This window comes from Indicator indicator, chromosome 2, assembly GCF_027791375.1.
Source record: "Indicator indicator isolate 239-I01 chromosome 2, UM_Iind_1.1, whole genome shotgun sequence".
NCBI classification, from domain to species: Eukaryota; Metazoa; Chordata; class Aves; order Piciformes; family Indicatoridae; genus Indicator; species Indicator indicator.
The window spans coordinates 59025653-59039422 of NC_072011.1; the positions used below are offsets into that span (position 1 = coordinate 59025653).

Consider the following 13770-nt stretch of genomic DNA (forward strand, 5'->3'; position numbering starts at 1 on the left):
AAGGCAGCATCCAGCTTGCCTGTTGTCCTGGCAGCAGGATCTGCTGAGGGGAGGGTGAGATGTTTTGTTCCTAGAGCAGCTGGTGCAGTTGCTGCAGGGCCTCAGGCCCTTCACTCTGTCTGTTTCTGCTTTATTTCTGGTGAAGGCTGATCACCCTGAGGTCCCTGAGACAGCTGTGATTGGGTACCCACACAAGATCAAAGGAGAAGGTATGTGAGAAGCAATGTCCTCATATGACACCTATGGATATTTGCATAGAATTGTTTTGGTTGGAAAAGACCTCCAAGATCATGGAGTCCAACCACCACCCTAACACCACCATGGCCATTAAACCATGTCCCAAAGTGCCATGGCCACACAGTACTTGACCACCTCCCTGGGCAGCCTGCTCCAATGCCTGACCACTCTTTCCATAAAGAATTTTTTCCTAATATCCAGCCTAAACCTGATCCCCTGGCACAATTTCAGGCCATTTCCTCTCATTCTATCACCTGCTACTAGGGAGAAGAGAGCAACCTCCACCTCACTCCAACCTCCTTTCAGGGAGTTGTAGAGAGGAATGAGGCCTCCCCTCAGTCTGCTCTTCTCCAGGCTAAACAATCCCAGTTCCCTCAGGCACTTCTCCTAAGACCTGTTCTCCAGACCCTTCATCAGCTTTGTTGCCCTTTCTTTAATTTCTACCCTGAGCTGTGTGTGAGGAGGTGCCTGGGGAAGGGGAGAGCAGTTATCCTTACGCTGGTTGGTGTTGCAGCCCCAAGATGCTAAGACTGCCACGAAAACAACTGAGTGTTTCTGAGCTGGGGGCAGATGTTACTCCCTAAACTGTTCTCGTACATCATTTATATATGTGGCAGATGTTCTTCTAAAAGGATTGTGCTCAAAGATGAGCAGAATGGGAACAGATGACCTGCATTGGCTAGCTTTTGATCACTATTCATGTTGAGATGTCATTGTCACTGAGATCAAGAAAAGGCTTGGCCATCATTTGAGGGCTGGAGTCTTGACATTGATAGGGTTTTGACAATCCCTAGATTGCACACAGGAATGATTTGAAACCTGCCTTGGATCCTTGCCAGCCAGGATCTGATATGAAGTATGTGGCTTTTGCTCGTTTGTCTTCCAGGTGCCTTTGCTTTCATAGTGCTAAAGGAGCAGACAGCTCATACAGACCGTGTCAAAGAAGAGCTCAAAGCCATAGTGGCTTCCAAGATAGCAAAATATGCTGTGCCTGACCACATTCTGGTAAGTGGGAGACTGTAACAGGTACCAGGAGACAGAATAGTCACAGAATAACAGACTGGTAGGGGTTGGAAGGGACCTCTGGAGATCATTGTGTCCAACCCCCCTTCTAAGGCAGGTTCACCTAGAGAAGGTCACACAGGAACCACATCCAAGCAGGTTTTAAAGTCCCCAGAGATGGAGACTCCACCACCTCTCTGGGCAGCCTGTTCCACTGCTCCATCACCCTTAAATTAAAGAAGTTCCTCCTCATGTCAAGCAAGCTTCACCTTCCTGTCTGCAGCGCTGCTGTGCTCCATCCTTGGCCTGAGGAAGCAGCAGGAAAACAGAACTAGCTGGAGGGATCCCTAGGTAGGCAGGGGCAGGTGCAGTGGTGTGGATGTGCTCCTTTCTCCATGCCTGAGGATCAGCAGTGACCCAGAGGGTGCTTGGGATGTTACAGCTGCTCCATAAAGTTCCCACCCTCAGCTAACCCCTTGCTGAAGCAAGGTGACACTGCTCTCTGTGGCCTAATGCCATGGATGAGACCAAACCCCACCAAAATGCAGAGAAACACCACAACCTTCAGCATCCCTGGGAGGCAGAGCGACACTTCCCACTGCCCAGACTTATTGGGTTACTAAGCTGCATTCACCACAGATCTCAAAGCATTGGCTATTTCTGCTGCATAACCAACAGCTTGTTGAGCCTGACCCTGGGAGCACTGATGAGCTCCAGGCTCTGTTTGTGCTCAAGCCTTTCAACCCACTGCCCAGTCCTTTGCAGGAAGCATAGAATCATAGAGTAGTTTTGATTGGAGAAGACCTTGAAGATCATCAAGTCCAACCATTCTCTACTTATGCCATGTCTGGAACTAATCATGTCCCTCAGCACTGCATCTCTGCCTCTTTGAAACAGCTCCAGGGATGGGGATTCAACCACCTCCCTGGTGAGCCTGTTCCAGTCTTTGAAAACCCTTTAAGGGAAGGAATTTCTTCTAATCTCCAGCCTAAACCTTCTCTGTTGTACTTTGAGGCCATTTCCTCTCCTCCTATCACTTGTTACTAGGGAGATGAGGCTGAGCAAAGCCAAGACATCTAACATTCTTTAGGTGATGAAGTGTGGTACTTTTAGGCTATGCCTTTAAAATATTTTCACAGATCTTGAACAGAGAGTGGTAAAATGTAAATAAATCACTATTGGGTGCAAAAGGGAAAATAATGATTGTTCTAAACAATCCCATTGGAGAGTTATCTACCACAAGAATTAGTTTGGTAAATAATTTCTCACTTCCTTGGGTTGGGAGATACTAACTGGCTTCTGCTTGACCTTCGCTGCAATGTTTTGGCTAAGTCATAACAAAATATCTCTCTGCTCATTGTCTTGTCCCTTTGTGTACAAGGGGGGAAGGAGGAGCTATTATCTTCCCCTGGTCTTTGGCCAGGGGGGGTCCTTGTGCTGTTTATCAATTGTAAATACCTGTAAATATTGTCAATACTGTGTATTTTGTACATATTCAGTGCAGTCCATTGTAGTTTTGCTTGTAAATACAGCTTCCATTTGCTTCCACCAGAGCTGGTCTGGCTAATTTAATGTTGGGGGAAATTTTTCAACCCACCACATGAAGGAAAGTGTGTAGGCTGCCTGATGTAATCAGGCAGAGAGAAACATCAGCAGACAGGAGTTATCCCTTGAGACCCTGTAGCTGGTGTGCAGTATTGTGTGCTTTATATTCCTGCCCTGTAAAGGGGAATATGTCTGTCTGTCTGTTCTGGTAGCATATTGAGATCTGTGTCACCATCAGTGCCTGAGTTTTCAAGTGTAACTAGCTTTCTGGCTCAGTAATTAACAACTTTTGCAGGTCCTCATTCTTCAAGGAGCTGTGTCTGGAGATACCAGCAGTAAGGAAAGGGGGAACAAATTCCACTTAAGAGCAAAACTGATAGCAGAAGGAATTGGTGCTAGTGTGTCTTGGGTTTATAGGGAGCGAGTCACATGTAGTAAGGAGGAGTAAATAGAAACACTCCACACACGGTTGGAAAGAATTGGTAATTCAAATGGAAGTATTATTCATAACTACGTACAACAGTACTAAAGCATCTAAAATACACACATCCATAGTCCACCTTGGCCATGCTACTCAAAACCACCTCATTAGGCCAAAGCTTTATACAACCTCCCTCCAAACCAGGCCAAAAACTCAGGCCTCAAATGCACCCCCCCTCCTCCATGCCTCTCTACCCCTCCATGCCATACCAAGCCCATGTGACACAGCTAAAAATTCAGCTTGCCAGCTCCTGGCCACTCAAGGTCAAAAACCTCAACTCCCCCATAAATATGGCATGATGTGAAGAGAGCAGAGAGAGGAAAAAGGGAAGAACAAATAGAAATGCCTCTTTATAAAGGGTTGCAGGGCTTGTGGGAATGAAATAGCATAGACTACACCTTCTGGACCATCCCTTGACTTTTTCTGGTCCTCCTGGAGCTCCACAACTCTGTGGTTCTTAATGGCATCCAGCCTGACAGTATCACAGTATATCAGAGGCTGGAAGGGACCTCAAGAGATCATCAGGTCCAACCCCCCTGCCAGAGCAGGATCACTTAGGGTAGTCCACACAGGAATGCATCCAGGTGGGTTTTGAAAGTCTCCAGAGAAGGAGACTCCACAACCTCTCTGGGCAGCCTGTTCCAGTGCTCCATCACCCTCACTATAAAGAAGTTTCTCTTCATGTTGAGGTGAAACCTTCTATGTTCAAGTTTGAACCTGTTGTTCCTTATCACTGTGAACCACCAAAAAGAGCCTGGCCCCCTCCACTTGACACCCACCCCTCAGATATTTATAGACATTGATCAGATCCCCTCTCAGTCTTCTCTTCTCCAGACTAAACAGCCCCAGGCCTCTCAGTCTCCCTTCATAGAGAAGGTGCTCAAGTCCCCTAATCATCCTCATGGCTCACTGTTGGATTCTCTCAAACCACACCACAGTGACACTCCTTTCCTTGGATATAAAGTAGTGTGCTTAGTGGCCTGGTATTTCCCAGGAGCCTCAAGAGGGGCTGTGGCCATGAGGCAGTGTGCCAGGCTTAGGACAGTTCAGGCAGATTTCCTTGTGGCTACCAGCAGGAGCCAGGTTCTCAATATAGCTCTGTTTTTCCCCTTCCTCTGCAGGTGGTGAAACGGCTTCCTAAAACCCGATCAGGGAAGATCATGAGAAGGCTGCTGAGGAAAGTAGTCACTGAGCAATCAAGCAGCATGGGAGATACCACCACGCTTGATGATCCAAGTGTTGTCAAGGAGATATTGGATGCTTACCAGAAATACAAGGAGAAGGGTTCCTTATAACAAGGCAGCTCTGGAATCTCTGTCCTCTGGAAATGTGGCAGGTCTCAACCATGCAAATGACAGATCTCTCTTGCTGTGTTTTTGTTGGTGGTTTTTTTTTGTTTGTTTGTTTGTTTGGGTTTTTTGTTGTTGTTGGTTTGTTTGTTTTTTTATTAAACTCTTGTTTTTTTCCTAGGGGAACAACATTTTCCACTCCAGTGTATTTTGAGATGCAGAAGAGCGAGGAGCAATCTGCAGTTCTGCACAGTCACTGAGCTGCCTTTCATTGCTTTAGGGCTGTTGTAGAGCAGTTGCTGGCGGTTTCCATTAGCTATGATGAAATGTAATACCAGCTGAGGCAGGATGCAGATGTTGATGCTTCTCATTTTAGTGTCAGTGTACAGGGAAATGCTCTTCTACAACACTTCTGCTGTTTGAAAAGAAGCTGTGGGTTTCACTTCTTCAATTTTACCTTCAGCTTGGATATCTGAGTTGCAGCATCTGTATTTCATTGCAGCCTGTGGTGCCTTTTCAGCAATGCTGGGTGTTCTAGTAGATGTTCCACGTTTCACATGAAGGTCAAGGTTATGAGAGAAGTGAGAAGGACATGGCTAGTCTGGTAATTCTTTCTTGTGTTTACCCAGATGTTCTAATACCTCCTCTAGCTTTCCATGTAAGGATTTGTTCCTACCACTGTATGTCCTAGGACTTGCCAGAGATGGTGAGCTTCTGCCCCTTGCTGTCCCACCTAGGCAACCCAGCACTAGCACTTCCAGCTGCAAATCTGAGCCACAAAGCCTCTCACTGGACTTCCTACATCTCCACAATGCATTGCAAGTTGTGTAGGAGGGGTCTGGTCCCACATGTTCTTATTCTGTCTGGAGCCACGAAAATGAGGAAGGGAGTGGAACATCTTCCTTAGGAGGACAGACTGAGGGAGCTGGGGATCTTCAGCTTGGAGAGGAGGAGACTGAGAGGTGACCTCATTCATGTTTATAAATGTGTAAAGGGTGAGTGCCAAGAGGATGGAGCCAGGCTCTGCTCAGTGCTGCCCAATGGCAGGACAAGGGGCAATGGGTGGAAGCTGAGGCATAGGAAGCTCCATGGAAAGAGGAGGAAGAATTATTTCACTGTGAGAGTGAAAGAACACTGGAACAGGCAGCCCAGGGGGGTTGTGGAGTTTCCCTCTCTGGAGATATTCAAGACCTGCCTGGATGTGTTCCTGTGTACAGGTGATCCTAGGGGTTGGACTGGATGATCTCTCAAGATCCCTTCCAGCCCCTCCATTTTGTGATTCTGTGAAACTGAGATCACCAGCTGGGCTTTTAAACTAACTGTACATTGTCTCACTGGTGATGCCAATTGGATCAACGTTGTCCACTGTGGCTCATTTCTGTGTATCAGGAGTGGTGGTCTACTGCTGGTAGATCTTTGTTGCTAGTTGGTGATTTGTGTAGGTGCATTTGTTTCTTGAAGGCACTATGGAAAGAGATGATGATTGCTTGTTCTCCATCAGAGGAGCACTGGCAAACGAAATCCTGAAGCGCTCAAGAGAGGTTTGAAGCTGAGATGTGCTGGAGGGGTCACTGTGACTTGTTGGGCTGTGTGGTTTCTGTCCAAGGAAGGGTTATTTTAGCTCACTCCCAAATGGCCTGTAACCTTGTTTATTTCAACAAAGACAAGCACCCATTCTGAGGTAGGTTTGTTCTTGTGTCAGAAATTATGTCTTAATGCTTGTCATATCCTGCTGTGGCAGAGGGATTGGGCTCAATGATCTTCAGTGGTCCCTTCCAGCCCCTACCATTCTGTGATTCTATGATTTCAAGTTGGGCCCTACCACATCTGCACTTTCAGCATGCTGCCTTGCTGAGCTTCCAAAGAGTTATGTGCCAGGTGGGTACCTGCAGATTGCCCAATCCACAAAGAAGGAGGAAGTGCCTCTTAGATGCCTCTGGAAAGCTATGACAGCATTCCAGACCAGCAGTCTCAGAAGAGCAGGGAACAATAGCCTTTGTCTTTCATATGCTTTCAAAATTGTAACTCATATAGTCAGCGTTTTAGTTCTGGGCTCATTTTATCATGGAGAAGTTTTGACTGAAGCACTCAGGTTGCCCAGGGAGGTCATGTATATCCCCTCCCTGGAGGTGTTCAAGGCCAGGTTGGATAGGGCCTTGAGCAACCTGGTGTGGTGGAAGGTGTCCCTGCCCATGGCAGGGAGGTTGGAACTAGATGATCTTTAAGGTCCCTTCCAACCCAAACCATTCTATGGTTTCCTATATTTGGACTGTTCAGAAGAGTTTGCTGGTAGGTGTCCTGTCCTCTACTATGCCACAAAAGGTCATAGAAAAGGCTGTAGAGACAAATGCCACTGCTAAATTTGGGTTCAGCTGTCTGAAGAGTTGAGAGTGGTTGGAAGGGCCACCTCCCTGGGCAGCCTGTTCCAATGCCTGACCACTCTTGCACTGAAGAATTTTTTTTTTTTTTCTAATGCCCAACCTAAACCTCCCCTGGCACAATTCAGGCCATTTCCTCTCATTCTGTCACCTGATACTAGGGAGAAGAGACCAACCCCTACCTCAGTACAACCTCCTTTCAGGGAGCTGTAGAGAGAAATGAGGTCTCTCCTCTGCTTCCTCCAGACTAAACCCCATGTCTCTCAGCTGCTCCTCATATGACCTTTTCTCTAGACTCTTCACCACCTTTCTTCCCTTCTAAAGGCCTTTTGTCTTAGATTCCTGAGATCCTCTGAGTACCCTAACAGCATTTGCTTTTTTTAGACTTTAATTGATTTTCAATGGCTCTAGGGAGTGGGTAATGCAGCAGGGAATATGATGCTCCATTAAAATTCCCATCCTTCTAACTGCAAGCCATATTTGCTTAATTAGACACTCTCTGGACTTTGTGGGAAGTTGAAGATCAGAAAGTTTGATAGAGTTGACAGGATGTTAATATTTTAGGAGACAGCCACTACTGCCGTTGGAGAAGAGAAACAAAAACAAACAACAAACCCCAAAACAAACAACAAACCCCAAAACAAACAACAAACCCCAAAACAACAACAACAACAAATCTACCACCACTTCCTTAAGGGTTTTTCAGCTGGGAAGCAGCCAGCAGTTAATGCATTTGACAGAAAAAGTGAACTTGCTTAAGCAAGTTGTCTCCAGTCTGCAGTACCTTATAGCAGAAGAAAGCTTGCTTGTGAATGAGATGACACTTTCCTGTTGGCCAGGAAGGAACTGATTTTCTTCTCAGAATCATAGAATGTTAGGGGTTGGAAAGGACCTCTGGAGATCATTGAGTCTAATCCCCCTGCTGAAGCAGGGCCACCTAGGCCAGGTCACACAGGAAGGCATCCAGATGGGTCTTGAAAGTCTCCAGAGAAGGAGACTTCAGAACCTCTCTGGGGAGCCTATTCCAGGGCTTCAATACCCTGTCAATAAAAAAGTTTCTCCTCATGTTGAAGTGGAACTTCCTGTGTTCCAGTTTGTGTCCATTGCCTCTTGTTCTGTCACAGGACATCATTGAAAAGAGACTAACACCATCTTCTTGATCTCTGCCCTTTAGATATTGATAAGCATTGATGCCCCACTGAAAAGAGATTGGCACCTTCTTCTTGACACCCACCCTGCAGATATTTCCAAGCATTAACAAGACAGTTTCTCCTCTCAGTCTTCTCTCTTCCAGCCCTAGGCCACTCAGCCTTTCCTCACCTGACAGATGTTCCAGTCCCTTCATCATCCTCCTAGCCTCCATTGGACTTTCTCCAATTGTTCCCTCTCCTTTTTGAACTGGGGAGCCCAGAACTGGACACAATACTCCAGATGAGATCTTACAAGGGCAGAGTAGAAGGGGAGGAGAACCTGCCTTGACCTGCTAGCCACACTCTTCTTAATGCGCCCCATATTCTGGATATAGAATTTCCTTGCCCTATTGACCTGAAATTTCCATGCTAAAGCATGACCCAATGGTCACAGGCACATGGTCTTCATTCATCTGATCTGTCTCATTTAAGACAAGCTGCATGAGGAGCAATGAGCTCTGGTGCATTGAGACATCTGTCATAAAATTACTCTGCTCAAGGGAAAATGCATCCCTGTTGCCTCAACTTGCATGGACCACGGCTGCCGGGGTGATTAGGGACTGACCAGGTAGCTGCAGCACCCCAATAAATTCACATCCATGCTTCCAGCTGGGGTGTGGACAGGCTGTGGTTACAAACATGCTTCATACTGTGAAGTTTTGAAGCCTTAGAAGCACCTTTGTTGAAATCGTGGTACGATCACGTGCAAGATTAGAGTGCCATGTGGATGTTGTTTACCCAGACCTTTAGTACAGCATTTGACTCTGTCCCCCTCAGCATCCTTCTGGAGAAACTGGCTGCTCATGGCTTGGATTGGTGACACTTTGCTGGATGGCCTGGCCCAAAGAGTGGTGGAAAATGAAGTTAAATCCAGCTGCTGGTGTTCCCCAGGGCTCAGTGCTGGGGCCAGCTCTCTTGAATACAGTGGTCTTGACTAGGGGATTGAGGCACCCTCAGTAAGTTTGCAGGTGACACTAAACTGGGAGGGAGTGTTGATCTGCTTGAGGGTAGGAGGGACCTGGACAGGCTGGATTGATGGGCCAAGGCCAGCTGTATGAGGTTTAGCAAGACCAGGTGCTGGGTCCTGCACTGGGTCACAAGCCATGAATGCTTGAGGCTTGGGGCAGAGTGGCTGGGAACCGCCCAGCAAAAAGAGACCTGGGGGTGTTGATTTATAGCCAGCAGAACACAAGCCAGCGTGTGCCCAGGTGGGCAAGAAGATCACCAGCATCCTGGCCTGGATCAGAAATAGTGTGGCCAGCAGGACCAGGGTCAGTTCTGGTGTGTGGTAACTGTACCTATAGCAGTCTTTCTGTACTCAAAGGGGTTCTCCAGGAAAGTAGGAGACAATCTCTTTACAAGGGCTTGTAATGCTAGGATGAGAGGTACTGAAAGGGGGTAGGTTTAGATTAAGTGTAAGGAAGGAGTTCTTTATTGTGAGGGTAGTAAGACGCTGCAACAGTTTGCCCAGGGAACCTGTGGTTGCCCCCTTCCCTGGAAGTATTCAAGGACACATTGGATGAGGCTTTGAGCAACTTGATCTAGTGGAAGGTGTCCCTGTCTGTGGCAGGGAGGTTGAGACTTAGACGATCTTTAAGGTCCCGTCCAACCCAAACCATTCTGTGATCCGAAGAGCAGTATGAAGAACTGATCTGCACTAATTATGAAGGTGGTAACAACACAGGGACTACTTTACAGTGGAATTATTGGACAAACTTGGGCTTGCTTTGTTTGGAAAAGCTGAACTGTTGAATTCTTCTAAACCTTTGTATGTCCATGAGGAACTTAGGGGTTATTTGCCAGGTTGCCTTTGTAGCTTCATTCAGTTGGAAAAGACCCCGAAGATCATCAAATCCAACCATCAACCCAACACTACCGTGGCCATTAAACATGTCCAGAAGTGCCATGTCCACACAGTTCTTGAACACCTTCAGGGATGGTGAGTCCACCACCTCCCTGGGAAGCCTGTAGCTTCATTAACAGAGATCCAGAGTCACTTTTTACCTGTTGCAGTTTGTTGCAAAGGGAAAATATGTTTGGTAGGGTTTGTTTGTTGTTTTTTTTTCCCCACTTGATTTTGCCAGTTTTGCTCGTGGTGCCTTTTCCCTCCACTGGAGACAAAGCCTATGATTTTCTTAATTTTAAAAAGGGAAAGTTAATCTCTCTAGAGATGAGGTATGTTGTACAGTCTAAAAAAGGAAATTAAAGGCTTGTTTTCTTGTAGTCATGCTTTAAATACAATTATTGTCCTTGACCAAAAGTTTCTTCAAACTTCTCTGTATTCATCTTTTCATTGAAGTTGACCAGAAGGTTCTTCAATAATCTCTGTATTCATATTTTCATTAAAGTTGACCAAAAGGTTCTTCAATGATCTCTGTATTCATATTTTCATTAAAGGAATGATCTTCCTTCCTATCTATGTGATGGGTTGGCTTTAAGTCCTAGTTGGCCAGCCTCTCCATTCCCTAAAAGGTCTGGGAATTCTTCTGCACTTTGGACTTGGTTCTGCCTGTCCTGATTACTTGAGGTTACTAACACCATCCAAAGGAGTTTGAGCTGAGGGTGAGTCAGGTCCAAATTGCTGTTTTGCTTTGCTGCTCACAGGAAATGAGCGGCTGCCAAAAAACTGCCACTGCAAAACAACTCTGTGAAGAGCCAGCATTTGCACGGAGCTAAGCTGCATGTCTGATGTAAATCCCGAGGTCCCACTGCTCTGCACTCATTTTCCTGCCTGATGCAAACAGAGAACAATTAGCGGGAACAATTAATTACCGTTAGTTGATATGGGCAGTTCAGCTACAGCATGCACAGGCAGAGGAGGAGTGAAAATGGGAGATGTCTGGGGAACATCAGACACAGCATTTTGCAGAAGGGGAGTGTGCAGCTGACCCAGAGCCAAGCAGCTGAGAAGAAATTTGTTTCCAGGTGATCATTTGTCAGCGTCAGGAACTCATCCTCTGCAGGCCACCTTGTCCATTAAGTGAGAAAGACTGTTTCACCCTCTGCATACCATACAGCTGGCACTACAGGGACTTGCAGGAAAAGGGCTACGATGATGCTGAGGGGACTGGAATACCTCTCTTATGAGCAGAGGCACTCAATTGGGACTTTTTAGTCTGGAAAAGAGAAGACTGAGGGGGGATCTCACCAACGCTTAGAGATACTGAAAGGGTGTCAGGAGGACGGGACCAGGCTTTTTTCAGTGGTGCCCAGTGACAGGACAAGGAATAGAGGGCACAAACTCAAACATAATAAGTTCTATCTAAACATAAGGGGAAAGCTCTTCCCTTTGAGGTTGACTGAGCACTGGAACAGGCTGGCTAGAGAGGTGGTAGGGGTTCCATCTCTGGGGACATTCAAAACCCACCTGGATGTGTTCCTGCATGACCTTGTTTAGGTGAAACTGCCTTTGCAGGGGGCTTGGACTTGAGGATCTCCAGAGGTCCTTTCCAAGTCCTACTATTCTGTGATTCTGCAATGCAGGGCTGAGCACTGAACATCCTCATCAGCCACTTATCACAGAATGAATCACAGAAGGGATTGGGTTGAAAGGGACCTTTAAATGTTACCTAATCTGATTTCCCTGCAGTGAGCAGGACTGTTACCTCCAGCAACTGCTTCTGGACAGCTTCCAATGCCACTCTCAGCTCTTGCAACCCTCTGGCAAGTGCTCCCAACAAGCCATGGGAAGGGCTAGATAGAAAGGCAGATGTCCATCTCCTCACTTTGTGTTCCACTGCTGCAACTGCCCTGATTTATTTACTGAGCATTTATTGGTAGAATGGAGACTGTTTTCCAGCCCAACACAATTATATTCAGGGCCTGTCTCTGTGGTCAATTAAAACCACATGAACCAATTTCAGCAACAGGTTTCTGGATTTTTTTTTAAACTAAACAGGAACAGATGATTCTTTTCCACCCTGAAAACAGACAGTTGTGGGCAGAGAATTGTCTTCTGGTTAAGTCTAGACATGCAGCATGTTTTTCAAGGCAGTAAGCCTCACCTTGCTTTGTCCTGGATAGAAGGATCTGAGGACATAACCTCCTTTTGGGGTGGAAATGGTCATGGCTATGCAAAATTACCAGCCTACAAACATTGGAGCCCTCAATATAGGAAGGACACGGACCTGATGAAGAGGGTCCAGAGGAGGGCCATGAAAATGATCAGGAGGTTGGAGCACCTCTAAGGACAGGCTGAGGGAGCTGGGGGTGTTCAGCCTGGAGAAGGTTCTGGGAAGACCTAATAGCAGCCTTCCAGTACCTGAAGGGAGCCTACAGGAAGGATGGAAAGACTGTTTACAAAGGCCTGTAGTGGCAGGATGAGGGGCAATGGCTTCAAACTAGAGAACAGGAGATTTAGATTAGATGTTAGGAACAAGTTCTTTACTATGAGGGTAGTGGAACACTGGAACAAGTTGCTCAGGGAGGTAATTGAGGCCTCATCCCTGGACATATTCAAGGTGAGGCTCGACAGGGCCGTGGGCAACCTGATCTAGTTGGGGCTGTCCCTGCTGACTGCAGGGAGGTTGGACAAGATGACCTTTGGAGGTCCCTTCCAGCCCAGACCATTCTATGATTCTATAATGCATGATCTGCCACAGGAGCTGTTTCACTCTTCCCTCTATTCTTCTGCAGCTGGTGTGTATCTGCCTGGACCCTGTGTTTGTAGTGACAAAGCTTACTTTAGCTTTTTTGGTTGTTGAGTCTTGGAGAGTGGAAACCCAGTGTTTTCTAATGTTCATCCTGCACCTGCATGTAGAAAACTCCATTAGATTTGTTTTTAATACCTATTAGACCTTGAAGATGCCATTTCACCCCTTTCTGCTTTAGCCTTCTGCACTCCAAGGAATGCAGTAGCCTCACAACAGAGTGGGGAGGAGAGGTTGTGGAGTACTCCTCACAAGGTCCTGGGCTGAGATGGTTGTTCAGGAACACTGGTGCCTTTAGAGAACAGCACTGCTAAGCTGTCTTGCAGCTGCTGGGCCTTTTGCCTGAAATCTACTCGGAGAGAGAAAAGGTTCCTCCCTCCAGCCCCCTTTCCTGGCCACAGCCCCTCTCAGAGGAAAACTCACATGTTTTGTTACTAGGCACAATGCCAAATAGCCTTCCCCATTCCTTGACAATATGCACCTGGGGTGGTCCCCTCTTCCAGCTCTCGTCTCTTTTGCTGCACTCACTAAAGGCAGTGCTAACAAACCCGTGGTACCACCACGGTGCTGGCACCCAGGATCATTCCTGTAACGCTGCAGCTCCTAAGCAAGGCAAAGCAGCCAGAAAAGCTGTCAGTACATTGTGTTATCCAAAAGACCAAGAGAGGAGCAAAGGTGGTGCTCTTGGAGCCCATGGGCTGACAGAACACGGGAGGTGTAGGTGTCACCCCTCCCATCTCCGTTTAAAGAATCACAAAAGATTAGGGGTTGGAAGGGATCTCAGATCGCCTAGTCCAATCCCCCTGCTAGAGCGGGATCACCTAGGGCAGGTCCCACTGGAAAGCATCCAAACAGGTCTTGAAAGGCTGCAGAGGAAGAGACTCCACAGCCTCTCTGGGCAGCCTGTTCCAGTGCTCTGCTACCCTCAACGGGAAGAAGTTTTTCCTTATGATAAACTGTTCACACGGAACCTCCTGTGTCTCAGTCTGTGCCCACTGC

At 47.0% G+C, this 13770-nt stretch overlaps 1 protein-coding gene across 1 annotated transcript in view; it reads left to right on the plus strand.

Moving 5' to 3' along the window:
- The window catches only part of ACSS1 (acyl-CoA synthetase short chain family member 1), a 46947-nt gene extending 41401 nt beyond the window's left edge, over positions 1–5546 (plus strand). The window contains exons 12-15 of the mRNA XM_054397373.1: positions 146–209; positions 1124–1242; positions 4387–4601; positions 4736–5546. Coding sequence (XP_054253348.1) covers positions 146–209; positions 1124–1242; positions 4387–4560 — 357 coding nt within the window. The 3' untranslated portion in view covers positions 4561–4601; positions 4736–5546. The remainder of the gene's footprint in view (positions 1–145; positions 210–1123; positions 1243–4386; positions 4602–4735) is intronic.
- Positions 5547–13770: the final 8224 nt, after the last annotated feature.